The sequence below is a fragment of the Orbicella franksi genome, chromosome 4 (assembly GCF_964199315.1).
Source record: "Orbicella franksi chromosome 4, jaOrbFran1.1, whole genome shotgun sequence".
In the NCBI taxonomy this organism is placed as follows: domain Eukaryota; kingdom Metazoa; phylum Cnidaria; class Anthozoa; order Scleractinia; family Merulinidae; genus Orbicella; species Orbicella franksi.
The window spans coordinates 32,975,882-32,992,049 of NC_138148.1; the positions used below are offsets into that span (position 1 = coordinate 32,975,882).

The window sequence follows — 16,168 nt, forward strand, 5'->3', positions numbered from 1 at the left end:
GGAAAATGGGCTGGTAAGGGGATGTGGGAGTGGGGGCGGCGGGGGTAGCGGATGCCGTTCTTTCTCGGGGTTGCCTTGTTAGGTAACGTCTTCTAGCGGCTCCTTTGGTTGTGGACCAGTGTAAGATAGCGAGTGGAAAATGCCGAGGGACTTTTTTTCGGGGGGGGGGGGGGCAGCGCCAACTGACAACGCTCCTCTTATAGTTCTCCAGCTTGAGCAAACTCCTGAAGCAGGGTACGTTTTAAGATGTCGTGGAATGTGACCCCTGCTGACGCTTTCATCTTGCATGTTCCTCTGGAACTTATGATTTAACGCCTCAACAATCAAGATAGCCAGCCGTACTTACCTGGCCTCGAGAAAGTAGTACGGCTACACGTAGGCCAGCCTCGGAGTAGACAAACTTCATAAAAGAACAATTTTGAGAAAATACCAGTATGGGGTTCGAAACCCAGATTGAGTCTGTTGTTTGTTCTCGCCTTGCCCCGAGGGTTTTTCTCCGGATTTGTCGAGTTTCTTTCCACCAAAATCAACACTTCTAAATTCTAATGTCTATGTCGATCCAGGAGACGAACCACTCCGTGTATTTTGTTTTATCTTTCCTTGATTGTAAGGGTGTACGCCTGGAAAAGTCACGCTTCCTGGTTGTGTACAAGATCAAGACGTATCGTATAGCAGGGGCTCGCCTCGCGCACTGGTCCTCGAGCGTGGGACTCTCGCAGGTTAGCTCCCATATGGCTGTGCGAGCTAAAGTTGCTCAACAACAAGATGGCGGACGGCAGTGACAACACGTGTACTTTTTCCAGTTTGGGTTTAAATAAATGGCTTGTGAAACAGTGCCACGCTGTGGGAATAAAATCTCCGACGGAAATTCAACAGAACTGTATTCCACCAATCTTAGCAGGAAGAGATTGTATTGGCTGTGCGAAAACTGGAAGCGGGAAGACGGCAGCATTCGCTCTGCCGATTCTTCAGAAACTCTGCGAAGATCCGTACGGGATATTCGCTGTAGTTCTCACTCCCACCAGGTAAAATTATGTTATGTAGGTAATCAGTGTAGTTCGTCATGTGAAGGCAAACTGCTTAAAGTTTTGAGGTTCTTGACCTGTAGGTTTCCGTTTCTTTAGAGTCTTGTTCGGATAATTTGTGAGGGTTTAGGGGCACGAAATTAAGTTAATGATTCTTCTGGCCTGGTTGTTCTATCCTGCGGTCAGGCGTTCTTTTTCTCCTTCCCCCTGCTGTGGAAAAAAGAACGCCTGATCATAAGTTATGGTGGCTCAAACTATGGGTAACACTTAAACTCTGGATAAATTACTAGATGTCAGCGTTTTGAACAAAGTGGGCCCCTGTCTGTGGTGTTACAGAACCCCCCATTGAAATATCTGTTCCGATGACATAGCCCCACAAAGTTCTACACTGTCTAGCTGGCAGGGGAAAATTCAAAACCAGTAAAAACCAGTTAGATACAAATGACTCATATCAGTAGATGTCATCAGTACGTAATTTTCTGGGTCAACTCCCAGGCATTCCCTGTGTTTGAGCTCATTCAGCCTGTGCTTAACCCCAGTTTCTGTAAATGTGATGTGACTAGGGGTATTTCCACTTGTCCAAGGCTTAGATGGTATTCTATCGTAGGGTTATCTTAAGCATTTTAATTTACCAGTACCCATTTATATACCTGGGTGGAGAGATGCACTGTGAGAGTAAAGTGTGTTGCCCAAGAACTCCAGGGGGAACTCCCATATGAAAAGGTGGGGGATGCTCATCGCCTTACTTAAGGGTATAAATCAACAATTGTGGTCTCATGTAGGGTGTTCGTGACAAAATGCTGACAATTTTTAGCTGTCAAAGTATCTTTTAGAGTGCACTTGAAGAAATAAAAAAGCTGTTATTTCTGCCATCTATCTCCACCAGTCTGTCAAGTCTGGTCTACTAGCCCAGACTCCTTTCCCAAAGAGCAAAAGCCTATTCCATTATATGTAGTATCTTTTATTTTTTTTTATTTTTTTTTTTTAAATCTCAAGCCACGCTCAGATTGGTCTCCTTTTAGGGGTTTAATTCAAATTTTCAAACGACCATCCCCGACCTTTTCATATGGGAGTACCCTTCCCTGGGCCGAGAACACAAGACAATGACTCCGGGCCAGGGCTTGAACCTGGACCACTCCAGAGACCACACTATCCATTAGGTCACCATACCCCAAGGATCAACAAAACACTTCCCCTTATTTAAGCTGCTTATGGAAGTGATAATAATGCTTCTCTTGTAGGGAACTGGCTTATCAAATCTGTGATCAGTTCAGAGTTCTTGGCAAACCCATAGGCCTCAAGGAAGCTGTTATCATAGGCGGTCTGGATATGATGAAACAGGCCTTGACACTTGCTGAAAAACCTCATGTTGTTATAGCAACTCCTGGGAGACTTGCTGACCACCTTAAGAGCACAGATACAGTTGATCTCAAGAGAATTAAGTTCTTAGTTCTTGACGAAGCAGACAGACTTTTGGATCCATCATTTGGTGAAGATCTACAGGTCATTTTTGACAATGTTCCGAAGAAAAGACAGACATTACTTTTTAGTGCCACTCTCACGGATACACTGCAGGAACTGAGAGAGATGCCTTGCAATGATCCATTTTACCATGAAGTCAAGTCTGAGTAAGTAAAAGTCAAATTATCCTCAGCAGCAGTCAGAGCTGACATATTATGGCTATGCTTGTGAAATTCACTTGTGATTGCTTGAAATATTAATAACAATTATGTGTTTGTCCCTCATATGACACCCTTGATGCAAGAATGCAGGAATGTTTGAAGGGGTGGAGACTGCGGGCAAATAAAATATATAATTTGTAGTTTTGTCGTTCCATCTTTACTGAAAAAGGCAACTTTTACACCTGCTCAGTTTGCGTGTACACTATATTTGTTTTGTGTTTCAAATATACCTTTGTCAACTTTTTTTATTTAGTTTTTGGCAAATTTAGAGGGTTGGCTATCTCTCAATGGGGAAACATACATGTAATTAGGTTACTTTAGTTCTTACACTGTAGCTATCAGTAGAGAGGTTGCAGCCTAACCAAAGTCACTCTAATTTATTTTTTTCAGTATTGCAACAGTTGCCGAACTTGACCAGCAATACATTCTAACTCCTGCAAGTGTGCGAGACTGTTATCTCATTCATGTGCTGAGGGAGCACAGTGAAAATAAATCAGTGATTGTCTTCACGCATACCTGCAAAAACTGCCAAACATTGGCAAACATGTTATGGAAATGTGAACTTCCTTGTGTGGCTCTACATTCACTCAAATCCCAAGGAGAAAGACTGGCTGGCTTAGCTACATTCAAGTCAGGAATAGTCAAGATTCTTGTAGCAACTGATGTGGCAAGCCGTGGATTGGACATTCCCCAGGTAGAACTTGTTATTAACAGCAATGTGCCAGCATCACCAAAAGACTACATACATCGTGTTGGCCGTACAGCGAGAGCAGGGCGTGGTGGAATGGCCTTAACACTAGTGACGCAGTATGATGTAGAGCGGGTGAAACAAATTGAAGCTACTATCAACATGAAGCTTGTTGAGTTTGACACTAATGAGAACGAAGTGCTGCCATTGCTGAAAGCAGTCATGGTGGCGAGAAGAGAGGCTGAGTTGAGAGTCAGAGGAAGTGCTGTGCTGGAAAAGAGAATGATTAACAAGCGAAAGAAACTTCTCTTGGAAGGCAAGGATCCTGATGTGAAGCCAGTGAAAAAGAAAAGGACGAACAAACATGGGAGAGAAAAAGCAAATTGAAAAATGATTTTGTTTTGAAACTGTGGTTGGCTGAAAGAAGTTGAGGTTTAACAAGGTACATGGCACAAAATTCACATAGTTTATTTCATGAAATTTGTGCCAAAACTTAGCTTTACTTCTTGACACTTGCTCATACAAAAATTACAAAACTGTGATACTTTGATGTTGTAAAAATTGAATGTAACAGTAAGAAAGTACTCTTTTATTCTCACTGACAGCCTTACCAAAGTTTGTATTACATGCCGCCCTAAGTCTAGCAGAAATGCAACATGGAGTTTGATTGCAACAACAATATCTGTATACAGCTGTTTCAACAAAGGTTGTGTCACAAAACTTAAGCATACACCACAATGCCGATTGATAGTGATAGTTTATCGTAACTTGATTTAGGTTCACAGTGTTTCAGCAAGAAGGAAAGGGAAGCATGAGTAAATGTTTGCCCTGTTTCTCTCTATCATGCTGAAACAACTTGCAGCTTCAATCAAGACACCTTAAGCCACCATTACCCATAATACCTTTGACATTGTTGCGTAAGCTGATACGCTTTTGTGGGACAACCTTTCTCAAAACAGCTGTTTACCATCAAGAAAGGATGCTCCGGATAACATAAATTTATTGATGTGTTCAAGAGATTGCAACAGAAATAAAAATAAAGCATCTTTCATCAGTTAATGCACATGTTCCTGCAATGAACCAGCTTGAACTTGAACATGTCAGTGGCCTTAGAGTTTTATTATAACAATATTTTATTTCAACTGAAGATTTTGAATGGCGTCAACAGCTGACTGGGATAACAACTTGAATGAAGTAAACTGAACTAAAAGTCTGAAGATTCCTTGGATTTAAGTTACGGGGGAGGAAGGGACGATGGATTTGTATAAATTTGAGACTTAAAAATGTTTATGTGGGGGGGGGGGGGGGAGAAACAAAATTCTACCCTGTTTGACTGGGAACAAGAGAATGGGTTTTGAAGTTGTGGCGAGTAGTTTGGGGAAATTTGTTAGGCAAAATGGTTCAGTCTATTTCTCTAAATACTGTTATGATTTGATTTAGTGCCTAGGGCACTTATTTACTTTTGGTACCTCAAGGGAAGGCGCTTATTTGAGACAGGGCGCTTATCACTTTTTCGAAAAAACAACCAAGTGTTCAAACTAAAATACGAGAGCTTAGAACTGCATAGTGGGTCAAAATGTTGCCTCATTAGCATATGGTAATTTTAAGACATTTAGGTCGTCTCTTTTAAGCCTGATAGAGTACAGTGTATGTGCATTTTATCTTTAAATTTTCAATGTTTTATTCATGTGAAAAATCAATTTTGAGAAAAAATCCGGTACTACCCAGGAATGCAATGTTACAACACCTTATTCTCCAATTTTCTCAATATTATCTGTCAAGTGGTTGCTTACGGGAGGTTAAAAACAAAAGAAAATTTCAAACTTTCAGCTCTAAAAGTAGTCGCGGTCGCTGATGAGAGGTGGTTGCTTACAAGAGGTTCCAAATATAGTGATTTGACAGCGAAACTTTTGGTATTTTGGAAAACTGGTAGCTGAGGAGAGGTGGTCGCAACCAGAGGTTGCACTGTACTAGAATAGGGGCACTTATTAGAATGGGGGAGCTTATTGCAATAGGGGTGCTTATTAATAAAAACACATCCGAAGGATGGGGGGGGAGGCACTTATTGGGAGGGCGCTAAATCAAATCATTACGGTTCTTTAAATTTTCTTCAGATTTTTTCAGGCTGTTCAGTTCCAGAAAATATCCATACTTCACGAACAGAAGGGATAGGAATTTCCTGGGGATGGGGGCTGTAAGACTACAAAAAATTAAAGAAATGTTGGAATTTCCAGAGGGATGGGGGGTCTTAGAAAATATTCTCTGGAAATATTGGGGATAAGAAATTATTATGATGGCATCATTCGTACCTCCACATCACTTTTACTTTTAATACTCAAGTAACATCCCTGTCCACTGAGACTGGAACAAGATAAGCAAGTAAAAGAGTACAATGACTACTAACACAATCTATTTTATGGTTAAATTAATATCAAATAAATTTTGTGACAAAATACTATTTCTCTTCTCAATCAGTTCTCCATAAACTATTTTTATCATTTTCCTCGAATTCTATTATTCACTCTACTCTGAAGTGCAAATTAATGGATAACTTTTACAAAGAGTTACAAAAGTCGGCAAAATGTAATAAGTCACTCTCTCCGAAAGACCTAGCTATTCTGGGTAATTTTTCCATTGGTTTTTCTTGTCTTAAATAAATTTGACTTGTATTTGTTGCAGTGACAAAAGGGTTAGATGCTGTTGTCACTTCTAAATTGGCCATACTGGTATTTGATATGGTTTTCCAGATTCCCAGCCTTCCTCTCAGTCCAGTTACCTTTTGCCTTACCCCACTCCTATGGATGGTGGCAAAAACAAACAGTATTGTAGTGCTTACTGCAATGAGCTTGACATTGCCTGACTAATATCAGTCTAAACAGGTTTTTCTAAGTAGTTGTACATGTAATTTATACAAAACACACTCTGTGTTTATACTATCCTAAATAATGATCCAGCATTAATGATTATTTCAACTGAAAAGATACATCTACGCTTACACATATACCATCCTTTCATTTGGAGTTTGCCCTGGAAGTACTTTGAATTCTATTTTTAGGTAAGAAAGTTGAAGCTGAATTTGCATTATATGTTGTAAGTAGTAAATGGCAATGTCAACAAGCTGATTAGGAACAATAGTGAATAAGTTACACGCGTTCTCTTCTCTAGTTATACTATGCTATGACATAGTATGACACATGAGGAGTATTGTTAATGATCACATTATGGAGCTGATTGTTGTATCTGATACGACGCTGTTCTCAGAGCTGTCTGTTCTGTCACTGCCGCAGATACTAGGTTCCTTCTGATTGGCTGGACACTCGAAATGGACACAGTGAAACACCTGAGAGGGTTAGAAAAATGAGAAGGATGTAAATTCAGTTTTTGTAAGAATGGGACAAAGCATGCTGAGGGTTTCCCAGGGGGGGTTTGGAGAACAAGGGAAAAAGATCATTTAGTTCAAGAGAACAAGGGATATTTTTGGGATTAATTCCAGGGAGCAAGGAATATCTCCACTATAAAGGGAACTTTGACTAAAAATTTCAGGGAATAATGGAATTTATTAATGGGGAACAAGTGCAAAAAAGTGAAATTTACAAGGGAGCCAAGAGAAAGGGTGCTACAGAAATCTATTATTAATAATATAATTGTTATTAACAAGGTACCACCACCCTCATGGGAGGTCCTCAATGTTCTACATTTCTCAAAACTAACAAGAAAAGAATGTGCACATTAGCTACCCGTGATGGAATTATTTACCATTTTGCACAGTCAACCACATTATTGTATTAAAACAGTGCATTGCTTTAGTAACTCAGTGTTCAATATTGGAAGGGATGTGTGTACAGAAGACTTGTTTCCTGAATAATTATTGTCTACATGATCATTAAATATGGAGGGTTGATTACCTCATTTGCTGTGTTCTCAACACCAACAATGCGCACAAAGACAACTGGTCTGGGCTCAAAGGAAAGGTATTGCCATGACCTATTCAGACACCAAAAGAAAAAAAGGTAAGATGACAATTGATACAAATTGCACGTGACATTTCACTGGAGGTCGCTGGGACTGACAATAAATCTACTTGATCTCTACAAAATTTGGACGTGTAGAAAAACATCTCAGTAAAATACATACACTGTAGCTAGGTTAAAGATACATGCATCTCAATCTTAGAGAAAAGTCTGATGAGCCAGCATTGCTAGGAATTTATCTTTGTTTTCTGTATTATGTCAAGTAGTGATTTGGAGTACCTCTACTGAATTAATTCTACACAGGTTACCCCCGGACAGATTTTGTTAAATTGTGTTGTTCAAGAAAATATCCCTACCCCTTCTCCCTGGGATTTTTGGTTTTCAACACCCCCCTCCCCCTCCCCTCCCCCCATCCCTCTGAAATTTCCAGTTTGAGTTCATAATTTCCATTAAAAATTTTGGATTTTGAAACCCGGGGTGGGTATGGATATTTCCTGGAACCACACGTTGCCCTGCAATTTGTCAGTAGGTATTATTTTGTAACCCTGGAGGACCAAGTGTCTCGCCCAAGAACACTACTAACAAAATTACCATGGCCTCTAACTGCTGAGTGGAGGTGCAGTGGCTTCATGATTAGTATACTTGACTCTGGATCAAGCAGTCCGGGTTCAAGCCCTGACCAGGGACATTAAGTTGTGTTCTTGAGCGAGACACGTTACTACCACAGTGCTATCTCCACCCAGTTGCACAAATGGGTGCTGGTGAATTTAATGCTGGGGGTAACCCTGCGATGGACTAACATCCCATCCAGGGGGGAATAGAAATACTCATAGTTGCTTCATGCTACAGAAACAGGTATAAGCTCCGGCCTAATGGGCCACTTAGTTCGTATGTAGACTTAACCTTTTTTTACCCTAACTGCTTAATCTAAACTTGGCATTAATCCCTCTCCATCTCTCTCACCTGCACACTTCCTTTGTCTTGTCTACAACTCGAACCCAATTCAGCTGATCACATGAAACCTCAATGTAATAACTGTATCGCCGCTCGTCAAGGTCCCAGAGTAGAAGTCTGAAACAGAAACAAAAACGTGGTTGAATTTTCAGAATCCGTCTGAACTTATTGAGAAATATGATTCGCATGGAATGACATGGACTGATGATGGTGATGACGCTCCCTTGGGATGCAACCCACTTCCTTCAATGCCACAAGTCACTTACTTCATTGTGCTGATGATGTAAGGTTGAGGTAACTGTACCACAATGGCTCCACTTCCTAACTGATGGCAAGTGTAACCAATGTTCCAGTCATAATTTCCAACTTCTCCATTCAGGAGGGCATTACGACTTCGGCTCACGCCCTCAATTACACTTGCTCCCAAAGAGGGTAAGGCAACATTCTCTGACGGAACTACACAAATTAAAAGGAAAAGAGACAGGTACTTGTACAATTCAGCTGGATATTTCTATTCATAAGTTGTTATTTTTTCTCATCTGAAAATCAAGGTTTTAACAACAATTTGTATAGCATGCAACTACATTCTGGGGACCACCGTCTATGACACTTTTTTTTCAAGTTTGCACATGTTAAGTAGACAGTTAACGAAGTTAAGAAGACTTACCAAAGTAGTGTGATGTTGGAATAGCATGTATACACTCAAAGACATTTTAAATTTGTAAGTTACCTGTATGATTATCACATATATGAGTTACGTTGCATACATGTCTGATTGTCACATGTAGAGTTTACAGTTTTTGAGGAGGAGTTGTGTTTCAGAGAGGTTCATGCTAATTTAGGGATTACCATGTAACCATTTTAGATGAAGTGTTTTTGGCCAATTAAACATACCTGATTATAATGAAAAGTTCTCCATTTACTCCTTTCAAACAGCACTAGTTTTGTCATTCTGATCCATAATTGCACTAAAAAAACTACCGCCATTACAATACATCTTGACAGTTATATTAGTATTTTCACTCCCTACCAATAACACCATCTTCTCCCAACTCATACATGGTATTAGAGTAGCAGCACTCAAAGTGCACCAGGTGAAAAACCTTGTTAACAGTGTTGTGTACTCCATAGACCCTGATATACCTGTAGAGACACGAGAGATAAAACTACGTCAACAAGATCACAGTGTTAAAAACACCTCTACTGACCAAAAGTTACAGATTACATCTATTACATATACTTTCCCTACTGTTGACCAGGGTTAGAGCCAATATTGCGATCTCTTATCACTCCTTTAAAGGCCATATTAGCTTCATTGCCACATGACAGGTTGTGGGTAGCACAAATTACAAAATCAGAACTATCTGAGTGCTCTCCCTAAATGACCAGTTAGTTACTCAAACATCTACAGTTTTCTTTGCTGTCAAATACATTGCTATTCCCACTGGATTGGATGCTAAGTTCTTCACAGGTGGCCTCCAGCATTGTCTGCCAGGTTACCCACAGACAATCTACTGTGTGGAGTGTAGCAAATCGAGAGAAAGTATCTTTGTCGAAAAACACAGCACATTGATCCCAGTCAGGACTCAAACCCAGACTGCCTGTTGAAGAGGCCCGTCTCCAAACCATCAGTCTACCACTTCTCCATCAACTAAACTAAAATGAAGTTGCTGATATCCTGCTGAAGAGATGACGTGGCCTAGTAGATACCGCACTGGACTCCAGCACGAGTGATCCAGGATCAAGTCCTGGCTGAGAATGTCGTGTTTCGTTCTTAGGCAAGACGATTTGCTCTCACAGTGGCCTCACTCCACCCAGGTGTATAAAAAGATACCAGTGAATTTAGTGCTAGGTGTAACCCTGCGATGGACTAGCATCCCATCCAGGTGGGAGAAGAAATACTCCTAGGTGCTTCAAGTTACAGAAACTGGGTATAAATGTATGGGCTTCAGCTGTAAGGGTCTAACAGTCCAATGCAGACCTTACCTTTAGTTACTGTTACACTTACCTGACAACACGTGGCTTAAAATGCAGTGTCTGCCAGGACCTACAGAAATACTTGGAATAGTCTATAATCCTGATCCAGTCTTCGTTGTCCATAGACACCTCAATGTAGTATGAATACGATCTGGAGTCTTTATTCCAAAGCAATAATTTAATAGTGTTAATGATACTGGGTCTTCCCAAGGAAATACAGATACCCTTGTCCCCTTCCAAAATGAGGTGTCTTGTAAAACCACGGTCCAAGTCAAAAGATGTAGTGTCGCCGTCTAACAAGCACTCTCGCATCTCTCCTTCGATCACTTCAGCTCCATGTCGAGAAGTTGCAATATTTTCTTCTGGAACTGAAACAAATTTATAAAAGCAATGTCAAATCAAAAAGTTGAGGGACAAGGATCAGACAAAAGTTTTATCTGACTATCATCAAGCATTCAAAACAAACCAAGTGTATATGACAGTTGACACCATTTGTCGATAGCCATCTAGCCACCCAAGAAATGAAAAAGGGAAGAGTAGTAAAAGTAGAGTAAAGAAAGTGTGTTTACAACAATTTACAGTGAAATGAACACTTATAAGCTACTCTTGTGTGGAAATTAACAGCAGGCAAAATGACAAGCTAACATGTAATATCAATTTTGTTAGCATCTGTGCAATGCTCAACTTATTTTTTCATACTTTTATGTTCTATCTGCCCAATAAAGTTACAACATTAGGTATAATTTGTACAACGAATAATCATTAGGGGAGTTGTGATATTCAGAACAGAATTACATCTACAGGAGGCGCTAATTAACAACAGGCGGGAATTCCTTGTTTTCAGCTTCTTTCTGTGGATTTGTGCTTACAGGAACAACTGAACAAGCAATGAAAAGTAAAACTTGCTCTAGATATAAGGTTAACCGCTGTGCTTGATTTCAGATTAAAGCCTTTATGGTTCAAGATTTTACGTACTTTTACATTCTTTAACAACATGTACTGTACACTGAACAAGTTCAACTTTGTACATAGACTTACCCAAATGCCCTCGAAAGTTAATTTCATTGACCCGACTCTCTGTTTTAATCCGAATTGCATCGAGAATAGCATCCGGAGAGAACAAATCTGAAGGGCGGACAATGTTGAACAAATCGTGCAAACTAATGAGTGGAAGACGAACTTTATCCAAGATGTCCTTCAAATCAGCTTTGCACATCTCTTCGGCAGATTCCACCCATTCCTTCACAGCCCTGAAGATCTGATTTTCAGGCGCACAAAACGAGTCTCTTTTGATTATTTCTATCAACGCAGATTTCGTGAGGCACGAAAATCCCTCCGTGGATAACACCTCTACTGCATTGCGGTCCAGAAAGCTCAAACAGGTCGTGTACAAATCGTTCATTTGATACAACACGGCCGCGTCGAAAACAACACAAACGTTCCTGATGCTCAAGATAGCTTTGAGGTAGCCTTGAAGGGCACTTTCCAGAGCTAGAAACCCGTATTTGTGCGCGAGACTCAACAGTTCCAAGATAGTTTCCTCCTTGTAATCGCCAAGGAACATTTTCCCAGAGTAAACATATTTCAGCAGCGCATCGAAAGCTGGCGCAGTGGTGTCCTTAAGTTCTATCTCGGTTTCTGGATTGGTCTCTCTCATTCCACCATACAACAGTGCCCTGAAATACTCGCTTCGGGCCGCTAGCATGACTCTGTGGGCAAAAAATTTCGACCCCTCCACCACAAATGTAACGTCAGTGAATTCTTGAGAGCGATAAAGGGCGCTCGCCTGAGAAGACAACAACTCCACATGATCAATTTCGCCTGCTGAAATTTGCGCATTTCCCAGACGAATATCTGGACTGTCACCCATAGAAGTATTTTCGACGAATCTGTCTTGGGAATGGCGTCAAACTTCCTCAGATCTCCTGAAGGTAAGGTTGTAAAATTGAATAATAACAATTTCCTCGTAAGATCTGAATTGCTATCAGTTTACGTCAGCTTGGTAACCATTTAGATTGGGCACCAGATCCCAGCCCAGCAGGACCCAGCAGGCTCTGCGCGTTGTAAACACAGGTTACCCAGGTTTTCCTTCCGAGTCACCCAAAGGCTGAAAAACCCATTAGCTATCAATCAAAGATCAACTTTCCTGATAGCCACCCACAATTTCTAGCAGCCTTTGTTTAAAATTATCACCACGCCCGATTTCTAGAAGTCAGTGATTTTCTAGTTCTTCTGTGATCGAGAGATCACGTGACTGGATACTGCAACGTGTTGATTACATTTCGCCTCTCTGATCATTTTGGAATCAACGTTGAAGTCACGAATCAAAAACGTGCTCTACCTTCAATTCTCAGTCCCAAGAAGTCAGAAACTAAGGCGATAGATTAAAAAAAAAATTGCGGCTGAAATTTAAAGTCTCAAGTATTAACCGCTTGTACTTAACGATCTTGCTTCCTGTTATCCTAAACGTGATTTCTACCTCCTTTTCCAGGAGTCAAGAGTTTCCGATGAATAAATTGCAAGAGCACTTCTTTTTGCTCATACGCGCAGCCTTCTTTTTACTAATTGTGAAAAATGTATATTAATGTTAGTTTTAGAATACTGGTTAAGTGAAAACATTGTTTAAAGATGGCGATTTCTGTTATTCTTATTACCCGTCTGCTTGACAACGTACTGATCTACTCAGGAGAAATTAGAAATTGATCCTCTCTGGGAATACAACTATTAGTCCATTACACAACACCAAAGCTGTAGGCCAGAGCCGCGGAAGGCCCAGTGAAAACGTGTTCGTATTATAAGGCAGAGATTACATGAATTCTGGCCTCTCTGGGACCAGGCGAACTGTCTGAAACATCAGAGAGCTGTCGGGATTATGGAGAGGTTCCACTTTATTTGGGTAAGAGGTTAAGGTGAGAACGGAGTAATCGTCATTATCAGTTATTTTTACATAGGATTTTTAATACACAAATATAGGAACGAAGCCTCATTAGGGTTGGTCTAAGTATCCCATACCCCATTAATTTAAGGCCTTAACATCCCGTATCCAGCCGTATCCCATTAATTCCCAATTTCAAAAATGAACAATCTCATCCTCGATATTCAATCTCGTTCCCAGGGCCATTTCCCTGCCAGGGAAAAGGCCCTGGGGACGAGGTTGACTCGATATCCTGTATTATCTGTTCTAAATATCCCATCCTCCATTATTTTTCCCACAAGTATCCTGTTTCCTGTTAATTTTTTTCCTCAATTTCCCTTATCCCTAAAATCCTCCTAGAGACCCCGCTAGACTGCTGCTGGCAGCCGTTCTTTTCTCTTAGGGTCACTTACAAGAGGGTTAAGCCATCGGGAACGGAAAAGAGCGGTATGGCCGACGACCCATTCCCCTTTAGGCTAAAGCGTCTCGCTTCATAACCCCTGCTGAATTTCGAGAGAAAAACCGTCTAAGACTCATTAAATATAGCATACGGTTAAACCCCGTGAAACAGTGTGCATAATCCACAGTGTGCCATGTAATTGGGATAGGGGAATACCTATGCGTCTACCCCCCTATAACAGCTGTATAACAAGTCAAGCGAAAAAGCCTAGCGCATGCGCAAGCTAAACAACGCCAAATAGAGAATCGGCCTCCATTAGTTAAATCTCCGAAGGTTGAAAGCAACATAGAGTTAAGTTACACCACGAAAAATATCCTAACGCATCATGCGAAGAAGAGGAATATGCAAGACAAACTGGATTGATTTTAAGACTGAAAATAGAAATTTGCACTGCGAATGTAGTTAATTGTTAAAAAATAAGTAACAAACACCCCTTTCACTCATACATTACAAATTGAAATGTACGCTTTGTGCGTAATTATGTAACAAGCTTGCGACAATTACTTCTACGAGGCGACAAAACAGAGACGAAAAGAGTGCCATTTTGTTTGCGTTCTGCCTACCGATCATTCATTCAGACGTAATGAACTGTACTTTAGGTACAACAACGCAAATGAGACTAAATTAAGATATGTGGGGGTAGTTAGCGCTAACGATTTATGGGAGGAGGGTAGCGAGTTGATGACGCAGTTTTCTTTCTCATTTAACTTTCAATCACTAAATTGCAATCAAACTTTATCTTGATGAACTACGACAAAAATACCACTCTTGCAAACGTGATAGAATTGTCCTCAAGGCTCTTCAGTTCACCCGACTCGATTTCATTAACAACAAATTCGTGCCACGAAGCCCCCCTTCGATTCTTGCCTTTCGCCTTCAGATATTGAAAAGATTTCACTTTGTGTTTTCAACCGTTAATTAAAGGCTTGTTTTGAATTAAGGTCATAATTACTTTCGGGCGTAAAAACTGTACTTAACTTCAAGTTAGTCAAAGCTTTTTCAGTCCACAACATAATGCTCATCTAATAAAATAGGCTCATTTTGCACTCATTGTCGCTGCATTGTGTATGGCGTTTGGCGTCTGTGGCAGAAAAATGCTTCAATGGCGGCTTTGCTTTAAGCGACGGGAACAGGCACACGAGAGGAAAACTAACAAAATTTGACACAGGTTTCACCGGAAATTTAAGTTACTTCGCGAAACTTAAGAGTTGAGTTTTCAAGAGATAACAATTTATTTGATAAGAGCTATAGTGAAAACAGATAGAGAACTCCGTGAACTAACCGAGCGAACATACACGAATTACAACGAAAGGCAGCTGTTTTGTTCGAGTGTAGTCGTTCTTTTGTAATGACAATAATGCTTTACTTCTGAAGGACCCGATTAACAAGCTCATTGAACCTAGCCACATGCCAGGCAATTACGCCCTTTTTTTTTCGCAAAGAACGTAGCGGAAAGACTCACTTCAAAAAGCCAGAAAATATTGGTTATTGACTCTTAAGGGGTGTTATTACAGTCACTGTAATCATAATAATAATCTTGACAGAGCTGGTGAATTAACCCATCGGTGGTTAATAAAAGTGTTTTTTTTTTTCTTTTCCCGAAAGTCATAATTTCTCGTGTTCAAAGATTTACCGATGTAGGGTGGCTTTGGGCAATCATTATGTGAAGTTGTAATGATGTGCTGTGATTAGTTGCTTAGAAAATTAGTCTGTACTAGCTCGTAACCATTTACAACGAGCTGTAATTTTCAACTTAAGCTGAGATGATTCCGTATCACCTGTCGTTGAAAAGTTCCCTGAATGATGTAAACACATCATTTGCGCGGCACCGCAAAAGATCACAGAAGCCCAACGAGTTTGCAATTTTAGCAATTTCATCAAATATTTAATAGTTTTTCGCCATCAGGGCCCTGAAGACGTCAATTTATTACGATTAGCCGCCTTTTTGTTGGGAGTTTTCTAATTATTTCGATTCTTTCTAAATGAGTTTCTTTCTCTCTTTTCATCGAATGCTGAGAGAGAAAAAACATTGTTAAATCGGCAGTGGAAAAGATAAACAGTTTTTACGGCTTCAGCTAAGGTCAAGGCTATATACGGAGTAGCTTAAGCTCCTAGATTTGCTGTGTTGTTTTTCCATATTATTTCGTAATTACTGATTATTACTATTTTTTAACAGTTCCAAGAATTATTTAATGAAGCGTTACTGTCTTAAAATTTCAAGTTGAGGTACAAATTTTACTGTAACGCCCAGAAGGCAGATTCGAGTTTTAAATTAAAATCTACGAAGTTAATTTTCCGACTGAAATCAATTGAAAGGCTTTCTACGTGAGGGGATTTCCTTCGAAAGGAAACAGAATGAAAAAAAAAAAAAGAGACAGAGAGAGAGAGAGAGTTAATAATTACAATCTTTGGAAACCCGCAATATACAATGACAGTCGCTAACCGGTGAACTTGGTGACGTTAACCTGCCCGGAGAAAACAATTCTTGTTTTCATTC

General features: G+C 40.2%; 2 protein-coding genes across 2 annotated transcripts; one reads left to right on the forward strand and one right to left on the reverse strand.

Annotated features, from left to right (window-relative positions):
- The first annotated feature begins 165 nt into the window (after nt 1-165).
- On the forward strand, nt 166-4,966 carry LOC145484086 (putative ATP-dependent RNA helicase DDX49). The gene is made up of 3 exons (XM_081462699.1): nt 166-1,025; nt 2,267-2,653; nt 3,098-4,966. Exons 1-3 carry the CDS (start codon nt 766-768, stop codon nt 3,780-3,782), a joined length of 1,332 nt encoding a protein of 443 aa, XP_081318825.1. The 5' UTR covers nt 166-765; the 3' UTR covers nt 3,783-4,966.
- Nucleotides 4,967-5,711: 745 nt separating this feature from the next.
- On the reverse strand, nt 5,712-12,459 carry LOC145484079 (BTB/POZ domain-containing protein 9-like). The gene is made up of 7 exons (XM_081462691.1): nt 11,336-12,459; nt 10,329-10,665; nt 9,351-9,463; nt 8,587-8,776; nt 8,330-8,437; nt 7,301-7,379; nt 5,712-6,735 (listed from the first exon to the last, which is right to left on the reverse strand). The coding sequence occupies exons 1-7, from the start codon at nt 12,165-12,167 to the stop codon at nt 6,610-6,612; spliced, it is 1,785 nt and encodes a 594-aa protein (XP_081318817.1). The 5' UTR covers nt 12,168-12,459; the 3' UTR covers nt 5,712-6,609.
- Between the last annotated feature and the right edge of the window lie 3,709 nt (nt 12,460-16,168).

Excerpts from the sequence above, each read along its gene's own strand:
- LOC145484079 (XM_081462691.1), bottom strand. The coding sequence starts at position 12,167 with ATGGGTGACAGTCCAGATATTCGTCTGGGAAATGCGCAAATTTCAGCA. Across the intron at positions 9,464-10,328 it reads TTTAAGCCACGTGTTGTCAG|GTATATCAGGGTCTATGGAG; the intron begins GTAAGTGTAACA and ends GTGTCTCTACAG. Across the intron at positions 6,736-7,300 it reads TTGAGAACACAGCAAATGAG|GTGTTTCACTGTGTCCATTT; the intron begins GTAATCAACCCT and ends TAACCCTCTCAG.
- LOC145484086 (XM_081462699.1), top strand. The coding sequence starts at position 766 with ATGGCGGACGGCAGTGACAACACGTGTACTTTTTCCAGTTTGGGTTTA. Across the intron at positions 1,026-2,266 it reads GTAGTTCTCACTCCCACCAG|GGAACTGGCTTATCAAATCT; the intron begins GTAAAATTATGT and ends CTTCTCTTGTAG. Across the intron at positions 2,654-3,097 it reads TACCATGAAGTCAAGTCTGA|TATTGCAACAGTTGCCGAAC; the intron begins GTAAGTAAAAGT and ends TATTTTTTTCAG.